A 19,103-nucleotide genomic window follows, 5' to 3' on the forward strand; every position below is an offset into this window, starting at 1 on the left:
AATATGTTCACGATTTTGAAAAAGTGGTCATAAATTTTAAACAAATCCTAAACTTTAAGAAATGTTCATGCATTTCAAAAAATGTTCACAAATTTGGAAAAAAATTACAAATTCGGAAAAATGTTCACAAATTTAGAAACAAGTCTTCATGACTTTCATGAAATGTTTGCCGATTCAAAAAATAGTTGCGAATTATAACAATGAACATTTATTGTATTTGATGAAGAAATTTTGAATTAGATGAACTTTGAGAATTTGATGAACAAATATGATGAACATTTTATGAATTCAATGAACATATATTGAAATTAATCAACATTCTGGAAAAAAAACATGAAGACATTTTTGAATTGTGATGAGCATTTTTTTAATTTGATGGACACACAATTTTCACAATTTTTTTTAAAAATATTCTAAAATTTTAAAAACTACTCCCTCCGTTTCTAAATATAAGTATTTTTAAAAATTCCAATAAATGACTACATACGAAGCAAAATGAGTGAATCTACACTCTAAAATATGTCTACATACATCCGTATATTGTAGTCCATTTAAAATGTCTAAAAAGACTTATATTTAGGAACGGAGGGAGTATTTGTTTAATGGAAAATAAAGGGAATAGGAAAATTAGAAACAAACATGGAAAATAAAAATAAAAGATAAAAATGGTCCAAGACCGGAAGCGGAAGAGGGATCCTGCGCTGGGCCTGCTCAATTCACTGTTGCTCGTCATACCGCCGTGCCTGGCCGAAGTGGCGATGTCCAGAAGCCCGGCCCACCGAATACCAGTATGTGTGTGTTTTTTTAGACACGAATACCAGTAGTAGTATGTGTGAAGCGGGCCCCGATGCTCCTGCGCATCACACGGTCGCCCTCCAGCCGGCCCACCACCATGTGACCCCCTCGTGTGCTAAGTCTAGAGAACATTTTCTAAAAAATTAAGTCTAGAGACTAGATAGAGGCTAGAACTTTTCTTTAAAAAAAAGAAGGAAAAAAAGATAGAGACTAGAAGTACGAACAAGAGACACGCCACGCACGAGACGGGTAAGTAGCCGTAACACGTTACACTTCCACGCTAGACGGCTCCACCCCATCAACCAAAACAACCTCGAGCCAGCGACGCCCACGTCCACGGAGACCGGCACCGGCCCACGCCGACGCAGCGCTCGCCGAGTTGTCGCCATGGCGGGAAGGCTGGTCTCCATGCTCCGGTGGCCGCCAGATCTCGGGGGCCTGCCTAGCCAGCTGGCCGCCCTGCTGCCGTCGCCGCCGTCGCCGACGTCATACGCGTCCCTCCAGTGGGACTGGCGGCCGGAGCAGCTCGGCGCGGCCATTCGGCGGTGGCCCGAGCTCGTGGCGGACGTGCCCCTCGTCGTGGACGCCGTGCTCTGGGGCGTCGTTACCGCCGTCGAGTCCGTCGCGCTCATCTCCATGATGTGCTGCTTCTTCCTCTTCTGCGGCTGCACGCTGTGAGGGTCATACTCATACCGACGGAGGAAGGATGCAGCTAGTTAAGCTAGTGTACTAGCTATACTATGTACGGTTAGCCTTTCGATTTCTTTGTCGCCATGCTGTGTTCATCATACGTTTGATTCTGCCAAGACATAAGACATTGGCATGGCAATGCTTGCTTTAGTACTAATTTGGTAAAAACTCATATCTTTATCTTGGAGAAAAATAATAATCTGGTAGTACCTAGGAAGCGTGAATGGAATTGTGATGTTTTGCGATTGGGTTTTCTTGTCGGCGCTGCACGACGACGATCGATGAGGTAGAATAGGACGGATTTGGGTGACAAGCGCTCTGGGGATCTGTCGGCGAGTGCGTGCGCGGGTGGTGGGAACGGGGGTGACTTCGATTGTGGAAAATATCTCTGTTTCTCATCATCCCGGTCAAGCAATTGCTGTATATAAAAATGGACCATTTCCATTATGTTTTTCTAGAATGGATCTTGTTCCATGTGGAGCTGGAGTATTTGTATATTTGTGTTGTTCCTAATTGGCAGGCGGTTGTGGAGTTGCCGTACAGTCGTACAAGTCTCGTTTGTAAGGTTAGAGCAACTCTAGCGGAATCGTTGTAGGGCTCCAATGGTCCGCGTCGTCCGCTTGGGCGACTCGGGCAGCGTCTAGATCTGATAATCTCGACAGCCTCGATCCATGCACCCTCCCCTCGCCGTCGCCGGCCAGGACCGCCGGGCTTGTCCACGTGACCAACAGCAGCGGCGGGGCTTCCTCCCTGTTGCTGATCAGGTGTGTGTGGTGTTGTCATGGCAATGGCTTGCGGGAATGGATGTGGTTGAAGCAGCGGCGCGGCAGCCTCCGAGCACCGAGAGCACGACTCCCCCTCTTCTGATTGCGTCGGTATCGCCATGTTGCGGCCGCATCAAGCGAAGGAGGGAAAGGACCAACATCTGCCATGACCCTACGTGGTGAGCCTGTTCAAGATCTCACGTGGTGAGCTGTGAGCCTGCTCAAGCCAGGTGCCAACAAAGCCCAAGCGGTGGTGGTCATTCGGTAGAGTCACCCTTGCCACTGGCGGGAAAGCTGCTGGTGTGGGAAGGCAACGTGCACTATACTCCCATGTTCTGTTGGTCGTGGGCGCCTGCGGCGAGCTCTCTTTGGTAGCCATATGCTTCCCCATGTCATGGCGATCATCCGCTCTTGGGTGTGCATATGGCGTTGTGGATCTAGTCAGCACGCTGCTAGGCGGTGTCGATCCGGAGTGGCTGTTTAGCGCTGCTTCCGTGATTACGACATCGTTATGATCTGCTGCCATAAGTGAAGATGATGGAGCTAGTGGCCAGTGGTGTCGTCTAATACAGATCACCTATCGGCTGCCACTTGTGAGGATGGTGCCGTTGGGAAACGCAGCATGCAATTTCAAAAAAAAAAATTCCTACGCTCATGCAGAATCAATCTAGAAGATGCATAGCTACGTGAGGGGGAGAGTGTGTCTACGTACCCTCATAGACCGAAAGCGAAAGCGTTTGACAACGCGATTGATGTAGTAGAACTTCTTCTAACTCCGGCCGATTAAGTACCGAACGTACGACACCTCCGAGTTCTGCACACGTTCAGCTCGGTGACGTCCCTCGCCTTCTTGATCCAGCAAGACGTCGAGGTAGTAGATCCGTCAGCACGATGGCGTGGTGACGGTGATGGTGAAGTGATCCACGCAGGACTTCGCCTAAGCACCACAAAGATATGACTGAGGGTGTAAAGTGTGGAGGGGGACGCCGCACACGGGTAGGCAATTGTCTGTTGTGTGCTAGGCGCCCCCCTCCTCATATATATAGTTGGGAGGGAGGGAGGAGCATCCATAGGAGGCGCCCAAGTAGGAGGAATCCTACTTGGAGTCCCTCCCAAGCCGTCTGCCCCCTGCCATATCACTACAAAAAAAGACACATCCGTGACATTTTGGGCCGAACGAAATTTTTTTCTGTCATATATATGACACTTCTATGATGATAATTGTGACAAAACCTGGTATCATCATAGATGTGGTGGGCTCCTACTTCTATGACAAAAAATCATGACAGAAAATGGGCTTTTCTTCCTGGGCGGTCCGGAGACGCAGCTGCATGACATTCTTTGGGCCATCCATGACGGAAAAAACCATGGTAGAAGTGAGTGCGAGGAAAATTTCAAGGAGTTCCCGGTTACGGTGGGAGGTCGGGGGCCGAGGGATGTGCGTTTCTCTCGTACACGTACGTGCGTGTGTGCGAGGCGTTGGCTCTAACTGAACCCGAGCGAGGCGTTGGGCTCTAACTGAACCCGAGCGATTGCACTGCAGGCTATGCGTTACTGAATCCGAGCGATCGATCGATGGCTGTTAACTGAACCCGATCGAGCAATTCCTTCGCTACTGTTGCTAACTGAAACCGATCGATTGGATGAACAGTGAGCGTTGCGCGCGCGCGGGGGGGGGGGGGGGGGGTGGATGAACAGTGAGCGGTGGCGTTGCCTCTGGATGAATATGACCCCATGGTGCGGAGGGTTGGATGAACAGTAGACGGTGGAGGGGTGCCCGTGGAGGGGTGGTTGAATAGGACCCCGTGGTGTGGAGGGTTGGATAAACAGTAGACGGTGGAGGGGTGGTTGAACAGTAGCTGATGAAGTAGCGTGCGGTGGAGGCTGGATGAATAGGAGCCCGTGGAGGCTGGAGGAGATCGACGGTAGCCCGTGGAGGCTGGAGGAGGTCGACCGTTGCTTCGTTCGATTTGATTCTTTTTGCCAACCGGAGTTCTTAAGTTGAATTTTTTGGTTAGATCTCTTATTTGAGTTTTACCCGTGCATTAGTTGAGTACTTATTGTATGCTTGTTTGTTTGCGATAGAGTACCCAGAGTGCGCCGCTTGCTACTTCGAATCGCTAGGTCTCCCGGATCATCAGCAAGGCAAGTAACACTTTGATCATGCTTTCCCACTACCCAGTTTTATTGCATTAGATCAATCCTCAAACATTGCATGATTAGGATCTAACTAAATTGTGGGTTTGGGAAGTAGTTGAGGTAGTACCTATTACCTGTTATTATCAAACCTTTGGGAGTTACTTCTACGTTTGCTTATTATGCCATGCTATGCTAGTAGACGTGGATTGGGTGGGTGTATCCATGACAGATGTGAGATTGTTAATTAATGGTTTATTTAAGATGGCAACTTAAACACACATCTGGGTGGATTGAGGTACCTGGGTATTCCAGGATTGCCTGCTTTCTTTTGGACCGCCACCCAGGCTCAAAGGGATCATGAGATTATTCATGCTAGAAACTTCCGTGTGCAGCCACAAGCTATTATGGGCTCTAGCATAGTTGATTAAGTTGTGCGAACTCTTACAGTGGTAGACTAGCAGATGTAGGGGAAAGTGGGTGTAACGGTCTACCCGATCGTAAGGTGCTAGCGCTTCTGAAAGACTATGTCTCGGTCATCCGTCTTCTCAAACACCATGTAGTGCGAGAAACCAAACGGAGGCGATCGAGTCTTGTGGGGAAAAGTGCGCAAACCTCTGCAGAGTGTATAAACTAATCATGGTTAGTCGTGTCCCCGGTTATGGACATCTTGAGTATCTAGTACCTGGATTATCATGTGAATTTCAACATGTTACTATAAAATTAATTTTGATGGGTTTGTTTAATGATGATGCTTAATTGGGATTGAGAATGCTGTCAACCATTCTCAATGTTTAACAACCACCATGATAGTTAAATAAATTTATTCCTTTGCAGTAGGAAAAAATTGGCTTTACGCAAAACTGTAACCATAGAGCTTTCCACCAGCCAAATATGCATATAGAATAACTGTTTCATTCCATTACTCTCTATGTGTTACATTGCCAGCATATTCCATGTGCTGACCCGTTTCGGGCTGCAACGTTAATGTTGCAGACTTTTCAGACGACAATTAAGAAGTTTTTAGGTCGTGGTTCTATACTCAGTGATGCCGTTGGAGTTGATGGACTCACTTATCTTCCAAGCCTTCCGCTGTTATCGTTATTAGATGGCCTTAAGCCATATTTATTGTAATAAGTTCTCTATTGAGACACTCGATGTAATAAGTGTGTGATTGCTACTCTGTTATAAATCCTTCAAGTACTGTGTGGTGTCAGCATTACTGATCCAGGGATGACACCGAAGCACAGAGATTGGACCGTTTGAGGTCTGGTCGCTACAGGCGCCACACGTCCGTCCCTCCGCCCGCCCACCATTGCTATATAAACTATTGTGCCGGCCATAGCCGCAGTCATCTGCATCCGTTCCCTTTCTCCTGTCCACACCACTACTGCCCACCATAGCTTTCTCGCGCTCCAGCGCTCTTCGGGATGGGCCACGACAGACCACAAGGAGATGGCAGCCATTGCTGTCGACCGGCTGGCCGACAGGCAGCCGGAGGATGACGACGTCCCAATGGAGAACATGGTAGTCGATGATCCGGCCCCAACCCCCTCCTCCGCGCCATCCTCGCCGGTGCATTGCACCATGACCATCGGCGAGGCCCGTGCCCAATGTGGACAAGATGAGGCAGATACGTGAGGAGCAGTTTCGGGAGGCGCAGGCCGACGCCGCCTACAACCACCACCTCCTCCAAGAGCACCTGCAGGCGGAGGAGCAGATCACCGCGGAGCGGGCGGAGCAGGAGGCGCTGCTCGACTCGTACCGCTCCGCCTGCAAGGGCTGCCTCGAGCGCTGGCGGTACCGCATGCAGGTGGCGGAGGCTGCGGCCGCCTACAAAGAGGCTAGCAAAGAGGGCGATGAAGCGGGTGAGGCACTGTTTGGCGAGACCGAGGACGAGGCAGAGGACAATGCCGGCTCCGACGAGTCTTCGCTCCGCTGGCGTCATCGAGGCCCTGCTCCGCCGAGGCCCCGCGGCGCCAACAACGAGGCAGAGGACACCGCCGGCTCCGTCGAGGCCCCGCCCTGCCAACAACGAGGCAGAGGACATCGCCGGCTTAGCCGAGGCCCCACCCTGCCGGCAATGAGACAGAGGACATCGCCGGCTCCTCCGAGGCCCCGCCCCGCTGCCAACAAGGCCGCGCCACATAAAAAACAAGGAAGAGTAAAACACGGTAGGTCGCCGCTGCTCAGGTCCAAGTAAGGCCACCGCTGCTACCCTTCGGTTGAAGCCAAGCTAGGCGGGTTGACCATTGAAGGCCGGTTAGCTTCTTGGCGGCGACGTGGAGTCGGAGAGCCGCGCTGGAGAAGAACGCTGCTTCTACTTAACTGCTGGTGGAGTTGGCTGACTGACACGTGGGCCCAACAAGCCACATGTCAGTTATGCAACTGCACCTGCAGTTAAGTCACTGAAGCTTTTGTTCGGCTCGGCGGGACACATGTGGGTAGCTTCGGTTAATTAATTATACCTCCAGCGCACCCCTTTTTAGTTGAAGAATGTATGAAATGTAATGAAATCCGGCATGTTTGTATGAAATCCGACCGTGTATGAATGAATTTATTTCGATTAGTTCGAATTCCTGTATCACTGGCATTGGATGAACATGCAAAACAATACGTACTAGCATTATTCCCAGGGTGATCACCTTGTTTGCAGCAGTTTCACATGTACTCCCTCCGGTCCTTTCTAGTCTGCATACAAGTTTTGTCTGTAGTCAAAGTATCTCTACTTTGACCAATCTTATACAAAAAAGTATGCACTTTCACAATGTGCGAAGTAAAAAGGAACAGAAGGAGTATAAAGAGTTTGAGCAGCTTTTTAGCGTTTCTATACATTGCAATCAAACACACATGCCTGGCAATTCATAGAGAACATTCAAAACAATCGATGATTATGCATCTCAGCGACTCACATGTCAGAGGCAATATTTACTTCACAACTAAAGAATAAAGAAAAAATTGATCGACGCTGCTGACAGCAAAGGGCGTCCCATTCGAAAATATCAAACGCATGTCTTGCTAAAATCAATGAGCAAAATTTGACAAGGTTGTCCCATTCCAAAATATCAAATGCCCACGATCGTGGAATGGGCAAGGTTTGCCATCAGTTCGGACATTGACATGGCACCTCATGCTAAATAAACCAGCTGTTCTTTTTGTGCAGTTCCACCAAAATCAACCAAATTCACGCGTAGCTTGTATGATTTCGCCCTTATATGTTGCAACGCCTTGAACTTATCGGCACCTCCCTTCTTGTGGTGGAAATGAATGATTCGATGTATTCATGAACATTTTGTGCAGTTCCCATTGAAATCAAGCTGAGCACCTCTGTTTGCACAAATACAAAAAAGTGATTAGTATAAAGCAAACTGTACTATGAATTGACAGTTTCAACAGGCACATACATGGTCCATGTAGAGCACACTTTTAGAAAAATGGAACTCACCAGAAAGAATCCTAGAACAACATTGTACTCGCGCATCATAGCAAAAAAATGGAGATTTCTCAGTCCTTCTGAGCTGAAGTTAGTTTGGTCTTGTGGGGATTAATGTAACCATCCTTCAACTGCTCCTTCTGATGAGAAGATAGACAGGGCTTCTTCATCCTGGCATAATCGGAACTAGTCACTTCACGTACTCCATATTCTTCTTCGGAGGAAGATGATCATGTTGTGCAAAGACAAGAGGACTACTAAATGCTAGCATCCCTGTTTGCTCGAAAAAAGGAAAGGAAATATTTAAAATAGCACAGATGAAGCACTTCTCAAGGACAATACCACTTTTTCATGACAGTATCTAAACAGTAGCACAACACCAATAGAGATGACAAAGCTCAATCATATGGATGAAATCAGTGGGCGAGTACCAACCTTTGTCAGGAGGCTTATTGTGTAGAGCATACAGATGAAGCACTTCTCCGGAACCATCTGTTGCTATCTACGGTGGTGGCCATGCTTACTATATACTCCTCGATTAGTTTAATGTTTCCAACATCTTCTTGTGCAGTTCCATTAAAATATATGGTACCTTCAAAGAAGATCCCTGTTTGCACAAGTTGAGATAATCACATATTACATTAAGAGTGGCATCAAATCAATGGCAAAACAATTGCTCGTTCCAGCCATAGCAATAAATTAAGATGCAAAACTATATCATTACTTGTGTCATCACAGTTCCAGTGCTTCATTACAGCGCCAGGAGTTGATTTTTGTTTTTCTTCCACTTGTTCTTCCCCTTCATCACTTGGTTCAATAACAGACAAGCTTCGCCTTCAATGTAAGATTTGGCATGTCAATTAGGGAGCACAAGTATAGTACTAAACTTAATTTTCTGATGAAAGTGGCAAAATACAGGCCAACGGTTGTGAAATATCCTTATCTTACCTCAATGGGATATTACGGTGCACATACAGATTGGAAGTCTTGTCTCCATTTGTGCAATTCACTAAAATCAAGAAACATTATCGTACAAGTAGCACAACATATGAAAGCACACTGCAGAATCATGTGAAAGAAGGCTAGTACTGACCTCTCATGCTGCGGAATTCAAACAACTCACAAGAAGAAGATCTGAACCAAATTCACCTTAACGAATAGGAAGTAAGATCTCCTCTTGTGCAGTTCCACTAAGATCAAGCAATCAAGCAACGTTGTCGGTGTGACATTTTGGTTGAACTGCACAAAACACTCTTAAAACAAAAGTGTTTTGTGCAGTGCAACAAAAGGTCACAATGGCAACAAGGTGAAGTAGATAACCCTATTTACACAGAGGTGCAAAGGAAACAATTAGTGGTCAATAACGGTGGATGACACAGAAGCCAACAAAAAGAAGCATCTACCTTATCTAAATGGGAAAGAAAGCAAGACAGTAGCATTTCTCAAACGGTGGCATTGATTAATATTAACATAGAGATTATATTAACAATAAAATTCGTTAAACATGTAATTTGCTTTTAACTATGGCATTGCATCAATTTTCCAGCGGCATTATTAGAGGGTGTTTGTTTACAGGGACATTTTGGTGTAGGGACTAAAAAAACTCCATGCCAGTCCCATCTAAACCAAACAGGAGGGACTTTTAGGGACTAAAGAAAGAAGACCCCGAGGAAGTCTTTTTGGGACTTTTTCCAATAGTTGCCCCTGCCACACATCGCACCTTGTCTCTATTAGTTCATTACTAGGGGTAACATGGTCTTTTAGCATGTCATTTAATAACCTCTAGTCCATGTTTAGTCCCTGGAACCAAGCAGGTAGGGACTAGGGAGTTTTTAACCAAACAGGGCCTTAGATTAACAACAGCTAATGAGTTGCACGAGACAGTGGACGCACCATCACCATGTGCATCTATCGATGTACCATGGTCATGCACAGTCTGTTGCAACAAAGAACAAACAACCAAGGAGCATATTTGTGTTGGTCCCAGTTTTGTTATCTTTGGACACCTTTCCCTATGTGAGCGTAGCAAATCTAGTCCTGCTCAAACTCTACAGCCTTGTCCCTTCCTTTCCTTTTTGAACTAGTACTTTCGCCCCTTCCTTTCCTCTTTGAACCACGTCCTAGATTTGTGTGATACAACTTTCCCCACTACCTTCCCCCATTCCTTTCCTCTTTGAACCACGTCCTAGATTCATGCTATACAACTTTCCCCCTTCATTTCCTCTTTGAACCACATCCTAGATTCATGCTATATACAACTTTGAGCAGCAGTGAGGGGAGAGAGAGAGGCCAACGAAGTCTTGTTTAGATCTGGAGAGGGTGAGAGAGTGTGAAGAGAGCAACTACAAGCGCTGAGGCTCCAGCGGGAGAGGGCGAGAGAGTGTGAAGAGAGCAACTACAAGCGCTGAGGCTCCAGCGTGTATATATACTGGAGAGAGAGTGTGAAGCGTGCAAACCCTAGAAAACATTTTGACCAGTCAAAGAATCCTCCTGGCACAAATTATGCTCAAGTGTAGTTATCGAACCCGAGACCTCAAGTTTGATGAGCGAACAGGCTAACCAGCTACACAACCCTCCCGTTATGTTGAACGAGAGGGAAATAACCTTTTATACATTCCTGCATTCATGTGACAAGCATGCCGTGTTTTTTTGTGTGTGGGAGTCATTGGGATTTCAATCATAATCGTGTCATGTGGCTTTGGTGGTAAGACTATCCACAGTGGTGCAGAAATAATGCAGCCTTAGTCACCTTACCTCTCTCCACGTAGTACGTTGGGTCCCACCAGTCAGAGGGTGAAACAAACAAATCAATAAGAAAAATTAAAAGCGCCAGCGGTGTTTCTTACCTCACACATCTCGCTACTGCTCGGGAACACTGTCCATTTGATCCCTCTGTTCACTCACGTACTATTTTAAGTGAATCCTTATTATAACATGCACACAAATTTTGGGCACTTGTATTCGACTTAAGTCAGTGTGCCACCGTATCTCGTATACTTACTACTCCCTCCGTCTAGGTGTAATAAGTCACGTTAGAAGGTGCAACGGGACCAAGGTGCGTGCGTGCGTGCGTGTGTGTGTGTGTGTTTAACAGCATGTGTGTGTTAGAGAGAGCGACATATCGACCTACTCCTACAGAGAGATGTTGTGTAGTGTACGATTTTAGCCGCGAGAGTCGGTGCATCCTCTCGTTTTTGGGCGTGTCCGGTAGGGACATGCAGACAGCTGCCACGCCCGCTCCTGACCAGCCTGGCCCACCCAAAGCCCCTCCATCGCCCGCGCGCGCTTCCCACCCGAAAAGGTCAGCGCCACTCCAAAGAATCAGTGTCGCATTCATGCCCGGGCAGAGCGGACGTGACCTCTCACTGGCGCAAGAGTGATGGTTGCTTCGTCCGTCCAACTTACTGCTGGGTCTATGTGATTTGACGGCTCATTGGTCTTTATTACTGAGGTGGTAGGACTGCTAGATGTCCCACGCTTTCGGCGAAAGGAGGTACTACTACTAGATTACAATTTTCTCCATTCTTACAGCGGAGGCGTGCAAGAGCAGTGAAAACACGCAGGCTCAGTGATTACATGGCCCACCTCACACTATCACCGTGCGACACCTAACTCTTTACATAGTACTCCCTCCATTCCTAAATATTACTAGATGAGTCCCCGCGCGTTGCCACGGAACAACGGTATATCTCTCTGCGCAAAATTATCGATATCATAGAACTAAAAAAATTCTATAACCGCATGACAAATGTGGTAGCCAAACTAAATAAACTCCCATCATCATTTAGATCATCCCACGTAAGGAAAAAAGATCAGCCAACTCCTACTGCATAATGGGATTATATTTTTCTTTTTGACATGTTGATGGGACTTAAAAGATCACTTACATGCATGCTATCGGTGCATGCTTGCATGCAGACATGTTGATGTGATTTAAAACCACTCACATGCATGTGCCACGGTATTTCTACATGCTTGCATGTGGCTTAGTGCGGAGCCTCTCAACGTCTAGATCAGACGGCTATTATGGACTGATTTACTTCATCTAACGGCTACATCAATTTTGATGATGTGGCTCAAGGAGAGGATAGAGAATTCCTAGTAGTGGGGGCTAGCTATTACTAGTAGATAAGTCTTTGTAGAGATTCCACTACATACGGAACAAAATGAATGAATCTACACTTAAAATGCATCTATATACATCCGCATGTGGTTCATGGTGAAATCTCTACAAAGACTTATATTTAGGAACAGGGGAGACGGCGTACTAAGCAAGCTTCTCCTTGTTCTGCAAGTTGATGGGACACATCAAAAGTACTCCAGTGTATAGAGCCTTGCCTCTAAGGTAGGCCCCACATGGTTTGCCTCTTTTTTTAACATAACACATCAAGTCGCAATTTGTTTGTTCACCCGTGGTAGACGATCCTCCCTCCACCAAGTGGACAACCAGTACACGTGCCAAATTACCACGTGGGCTGCCTTTTTCGTACTGAAATGAGCTCCACCGTGTACCGGTGCGGGTGTGGTTGGGAAAGAGACGGGAGTACGTGCGCCGTGCATGCCCCTCTTCTCTTCGTGCACATCCCCCACCTACGTGTGTGTGTGTGAGAGATACAAACCATGTTCGTGCGTGTTTTTTGTTTTGGGGTGGGGGTGGGGTGGGGGGTTGATTTCGTGAATTATTTATGGGAATATGTGTCGATGACATCTCAAACAAAATTTTGCATGCAATGTGTGTGAAATGGAGGCCTATCCAAATCATACATAGAGGGTCAGGCAATCCACAAGAAGAGAGGGAGGGGTCATAGCTATCGATAGAGTCGAAGAGAGGATCAAGTGGGTGGGTGCGAGATCGATGAAGAGAGCCATCAAAATTGTGTGTGTGTGCGTGCAAGTCAAAGATATAGGGAGACTGGCCTACCGGAATGTTAGAGGGCACATGTCAAGTTTGTGTGTGGCAGGGAGACATGACTAGAGCGCTCGATGTATTGGTGTGTGTGTGTGGGGTGGGGAGGGGGGTGGGGGGAGGGGTAGGCAGAGGCCTAACTACAGAGGTAGAACGACTCGTATATGTGTTGAGAAGGAGAGACCCAACTATGTCTTGAGGGAGATCGGTCGACATCCATACATAACTGAAGGATGGGAAATATGATGGGACAGAGAGAGAGAGAGAGAGAGAGAGGAGAGAGAGAGGGAGGGAAAGGGAGGGAGAGGGGTAGAGTGTTGGATGGGTGATGGAGTTGCTTCTCGAAGATGGTGGGAGAGGCCTACTAGACAAACTGAGGGTGGAACTGCAATGTTATCAATAAGAGTGGGGATGTGTTTCTGTGTGTGCCTGTGCGTGATAGATCTGTCGGGACGCATCCATGGATGATGAAGGGGAACCATGTGTTTGGTAAGCAAACCTAACTAGATCGGTAGATCAATTGTTGTTTGTCGGAGGAAGGGAGAGACACAAATAATGAGGTAGATCGATGGACATGTGGGTAAAAATGAGTTATAAGGACCTAGCTAGCTATATGTATAGCAAGAGATCGGTCGGTGTACGTCCATTTGTTGGAGGCAAATAAGGCCCAGCGAGACGGATAGACAGAGAGAATGGAGCTAGGAGGTGGTGCGAGAGGCCCAACTACTAGCTAGATAGGGGGAGGAGTGTGCGGTTGTGAGATCGATGAAAAGAGGGGCGAGACTTTACACGTGTGTCTGACTGTATGAGAGACACGTGGCAAGGACACATAAAGGAGGATATTGAAGGTGTGTGTGTATGTTGTAGGCAGGCATCGCTGGAGAGGTTTATCAATCAGTGTGTGTCGGAAAGGAGTCGTGGAGACTCTGGGAGAACGACCTAAAGAAAAAAATGAATGTGCCCGGTGTATAGAATGCCGAGGGAGGGGGAGGGCGAGGAGGGTGTGTGCATGCACGAGAGAAAGTTAGTGGTAGCTACAAAGGTTAGAGGATTGTGTGGGTGTAAGAGACTAACAAAGATCATAATTTGATATGAAAGCGGATTCATATATTTGAATAGGAGATCATAGTGTTTTAAACATTGCATGCATGAATATAGCGGTGATACACGTGCTGTGCACATGTTATACCATAATGTGATAATGCATGGCATTTGCAACTCACAGCTAAATGCCAAACAATCTAAACCATACTATACATCAAACAATCTCACATTTTATTTGAATTTGTGATAATGTGTGGCATTTGCAACTTACAACTAAATATCGAACAATCTAAACAATACTATATATCGAACATTCTCACATTTTATTTGAATTTGTGGTAATGTGTGGTGTTTGCAACTCACATCTAAATACTTGTAGGCGTAGGGGCCAGGGCACCATACATAATGTGATAAACACATTATACATATGAGACATGGTTTAGATTATGAAGATCTAGCTAGAGCTAGAAATGTAATGTGATTTGAAATCAAAATAAAGTGGATTCAAAAAATCTAGTTCGAGTTCATATAGTACACATAGTTCATATGTAACTCGAGACTAATCATGTGGTGTGCTGTGAAGATAATACACAAACGATGGTTTAACTTGACAATAATGATGATTGTAGATCCTATTAAAATAGAGAAATGAATTCAAATGCTTTGACTTCACAACAATCATTACTGTAGATCTTATTCAAATAGAGAAACGAATTCAAATTTAGTTCATATTGAAGCGGTAGTATATACGTTTGGAATGCACTAAAACGTTCATTTGAGTAGTGGGTTGCATGCATTATACACGTAGCGAAATATTTTAATTGAACATAACATGAATTCAAAGTTTTGAATGACATTTGTCATGCGCATTGATTTGGTACAGTACATGTTAGGCTTGTCCGGAAATTTCAACCCGCACCTTGTTAGCCCGAAATATTTAAGATATATCTTTGTCTCGTTGTGCTCCGACAACTCCCTCCATCTCAACCTGCGCCTTGCTATTCCGAAATTACAACGCGCGCGAAAAGTCCCACCTCCTGTGAAATCCCGACACGCGAAATGCCCGTGGTACCCCTGAACCGAAAGAACCGCCTCAAATCGGTGGGGGTACTTTCGTAACTTACCCCACATTTCAGACAGGCGCGTCTCTAAGCCATGGTTCCCCACTGCCATCCCATCCGCCCACCCATTTGTACACCGAGGCCGCGAAAACCCGCGACGAAACCCCACACCCTGCTCCGTCCGCCACCCAGCCGGAGCCTCTTCCCCGACGATGTCGTCCATAGCAACACCTCGACGTCCCTCATCCATTGTACTGGATGAGGATCTGTCGTCGATCTCATCGTCCCGCCGGTTCAGCCACCCCGTCCTCCACCTCCAAGGAGCTGCCCCGACGTTCCCCTCGTCTTTCGCGCCACCTCGATTCCCACACTGCCGTCTTCACCTGCACCACCCGAAGAGCATCATCATCACCGTTTCCTTAGATGAAGCTGCGGCCTAATCGGCGCCACCAAAAAGGTTGTACACTAATCGCCACATTTTCTTCTTGATTCGATCTCACGGTGCTGCCAGTGCTCGGTTCCGAGCCGACACGGCGTGGCCCCATCCATGGTGGCGTCGCCGGCCACTTCCTCCACGGCGTCGCTTCCTCGGCGGCGACGTCCACATCAGTAGGAGCTGCTGCTGCTTTAGCTCTCGCTCGCGCTGCTGCTCTGCTCTTGCTCTTGGTCCCCTGCCTGGTCTGCTCTTGCTATTGCTCTTGCTCGCGTTGCTGCTCTCACTCTTGCTCTTGCTTGCGATGCTGCTCCGATTTAGCTACACTTCAGTCGACTGAATCGACTTTTGGGTCAGTCGGTTTTCAGGGGGGGCTCGCCGGGGTGAAGGAAGAACCAGCCGCAGCGGGGAGGGGGGCTCGCCGGAGAGGTACCCACTATCTATCTTAGGGTTCAGGATGGGGGCGGTGGTCGCCGGCGGTGGCAGGGCGGTGGCGTGGGGATCGCCGGAGAAAAAGCTCGGCACGGGGGGGGGGGGGGGGCTAGAGGGATGGCCGGGGCGGCGGCGGACCGGCGGTGGGGAGTGTTTTTGGGGCGGGCAGGGCGGCGCACCGCCGGCCACGGGCGGTGGGGGGTGATACGTCTCCGTCGTATTTATAATTTTTGATTGTTCCATGCCAATATTATTCAACTTTCATATACTTTTTGGCAACTTTTTATATTATTTTTGGGACTAACATATTGATCCAGTGCCCAGTGCCAGTTCCTGTCTGTTGCATGTTTTTGGTTTCGCAGAATATTCATATCAAACGGAGTCCAAACGGGATAAAAACGGACGGAGCTTATTTTTGGAAAATATGGAAAATTTGGAAGGAAAATCAACGCGAACCAGTGCCCGAGGTGGTCACGAGGTAGGGGGGCGCGCTCCCTACCCTCGTGAGCCCACCGTAAGGCGGTTGACGCTCTTCTTTTGCCGCAAGAAAGCTAATATTCGGAAAAAAAATCACGGCGAAGGTTTCAGGCCAATCGGAGTTACGGATCTCCATATATACACGAAACGGTGAAACAGAGCCAGAAGAGAACGCAGAAACAGAGAGAGACAGAGAGATAGATCCAATCTCGGAGGGGCTCTCGCCCCTCCCATGCCATGGGAGCCAAGGACCACAGGGGAAACCCTTCTCCCATCTAGGGAGGAGGTCAAGGAAGAAGAAGAAGGGGGTCCCTCTCCCCCTTGCTTCCGGTGGCGCCGGAGTGCCACCGGGGGCCATCATCATCACCGTCATCTTCACCAACAACTTCACCGCCTTCACCATCAACTCTCCCCCCTCTATGCAGCGGTGTAACCTCTCTCTTACCCGCTGTAATCTCTACTTAAACATGGTGCTCAACGCTATATATTATTTCCCAATGATGTATGGCTATCCTATGATGTTTGAGTAGATCTGTTTTGTCCTAATGGCTATTTGATGATCGTGATTGGTTTGAGTTGCATGTTTTATTATTGGTGCTGTCCTATGGTGCTCTCCATGCTGTGCAAGCGTGAGGGATTCCCTCTGTAGGGTGTTGCAATATGTTTATGATTTGCTTATGGTGGGTGGCGCGAGTGAGAGAAGCACAGACCCGAGTAAGTAGGTTGTTTGCGTATGGGATAAAGGGGACTTGATGCTTTAATGCTATGGTTGGGTTTTACCTTAATGAATCTTTAGTAGTTGCGGATGCTTGCTAGAGTTCCAATCATAAGTGCATATGATCCAAGTAGAGAAAGTATGTTAGCTTATGCCTCTCCCTCAAATAAAATTGCAATAATGATTACCGGTCTAGTTATCGATTGCCTAGGGACAAATAACTTTCTTGTTGACAAAAGCTCTCTACTAAAGCTAATTTAGTTGTGTCTTTATCTTAGCAGCCCCTAGTCTTTATTTTTGTGCTCTTTACTTTCTTGCAAGCTTACCCAAAAACACCTACAAAGTACTTCTAGTTTCATACTTGTTTCCGGTAAAGCGAACGTCAAGTGTGCGTAGAGTTGTATCGATGGTCGATAGAACTTGAGGGAATATTTGTTCTACCTTTAGCTCCTCGTTGGGTTCAACACTCTTACTTATCGAAAGAGGCTACAATTGATCCCCTATACTTGTGGGTTATCAAGACCTTTTTCTGGCACCGTTGCCGGGGAGCAATAGCGTGGGGTGAATATTCTCGTGTGTGCTTGTTTGCTTTATCACTAAGTAATTTTTATTTGCTGTTCTTAGTTGTTTTCTATCTTTAGTCATGGGTAGGAAACACAAAATACCAAAAAAATTAGTGGTACCTACTGAACCAATGGTTGAAGAACCACTCAAAATCTATCACACTGCTGAAGCTTATTACTTGGATCATCTTCGATCCCTATGTGCTCGTGCTGAAACCCCAACTAGCTTAGTTGAGGGCAAATCTTTAGATGAGCATGCTTGTGTTGGGGAACGTAGCAATAATTCAAAATTTTCCTACGTATCACCAAGATCTATCTATGGAGAGACCAGCAACGAGGGGAAGGAGAGTGCATCTACATACCCTTGTAGATCGCTAAGCGGAAGCGTTCAAGAGAACGGGGTTGAAGGAGTCGTACTCGTCGTGATCCAAATCACCGGAGATCCTAGTGCCGAACGGACGGCACCTCCGCGTTCAACACACGTACAGCCCGGTGACGTCTCCCATGCCTTGATCCAGCAAGGAGAGAGGGAGAGGTTGAGGAAGTCTCCATCCAGCAGGAGCACAACGGCGTGGTGGTGATGGAGGAGCGTGGCTATCCTGCAGGGCTTCGCTAAGCACCGCGGGAGAGGAGGAAGGAGAGATGCAGGGCTGCGTCATATAGAGGAGAGGAACTCATCTCGTGTAATGTGCAGCCCCAAAACCTCCACTATATATAGGGGCAAGGGGGAGGGGGAGGCGCCCTAGGGTTTCCCCTAAGGGGGGCGGCGGCCAGGGCAGATGGGATCTCCCCTTTGGGTGACTTGGCCCCCAAGCCAGGAGGTGGGAACCCTAGATGGGGCGCCCCAAACCCCCCTGGTCACGTGGGATTAGGTGAGAGGGGCGCACAGCCCCTTAGTGGGCTGGTTTGCCCACTTCCCTTGGCCCATGAAGCCCCCCAACACTTGCCGGGGCTCCCGAAACACCTTTCGGTCATGCTGGTCATCACCCGGTACCTCCGGAACACTCCCGGACTCCAAAACCCTTCGTCCAATATATCAATCTTTACCTCCGGATCATTCCGGAACTCCTCGTGACGTCCGGGATCTCATCCGGGACTCCGAACAACATTCGGTAACCACATACAAACTTCCTTTATAACCCTAGCGTCATCGAACCTTAAGTGTGTAGACCCTACGGGTTCGGGAGCCATGCAGACATGACCGAGACACCTCTCTGGCCAATAACCAACAGCGGGATCTGGATACCCATGTTGGCTCCCACATGTTCCACGATGATCTCATCGGATGAACCACGATGTCAAGGACTTAATCAATCCCGTATACAATTCCCTTTGTCTAGCGGTATTGTACTTGCCCGAGATTCGATCATCGGTATCCCTATACCTTGTTCAATCTCGTTATCGGCAAGTCTCTTTACTCGTTCCGTAACACATCATCCCGTGATCAACTCCTTGATCACATTGTGCACATTATGATGATGTCCTACCGAGTGGGCCCAGAGATACCTCTCCGCTTACACGGAGTGACAAATCCCAGTCTCGATTCGTGCTAACCCAACAGACACTTTCGGAGATACCTGTAGTGCACCTTTATAGTCACCCAGTTACGTTGTGACGTTTGGTACACCCAAAGCATTCCTACGGTATCCGGGAG

At 47.6% G+C, this 19,103-nt stretch overlaps 1 protein-coding gene across 1 annotated transcript; it reads left to right on the forward strand.

Annotated features, from left to right (window-relative positions):
- The first annotated feature begins 1,044 nt into the window (after positions 1-1,044).
- LOC125553897 (uncharacterized) lies at positions 1,045-1,665 on the forward strand. The gene has a single exon (XM_048717547.2). It carries the CDS (start codon positions 1,183-1,185, stop codon positions 1,471-1,473), a length of 291 nt encoding a protein of 96 aa, XP_048573504.1. The 5' UTR covers positions 1,045-1,182; the 3' UTR covers positions 1,474-1,665.
- The last annotated feature ends 17,438 nt before the right edge of the window (positions 1,666-19,103 follow it).

Source organism: Triticum urartu, chromosome 4A (assembly GCF_056163025.1).
Source record: "Triticum urartu cultivar PI428250 chromosome 4A, HENAU_Tu73, whole genome shotgun sequence".
Classification (NCBI taxonomy): Eukaryota; Viridiplantae; Streptophyta; class Magnoliopsida; order Poales; family Poaceae; genus Triticum; species Triticum urartu.

Coding starts and splice junctions, on each gene's coding strand:
- LOC125553897 (XM_048717547.2), top strand. CDS start 1,183: ATGGCGGGAAGGCTGGTCTCCATGCTCCGGTGGCCGCCAGATCTCGGG.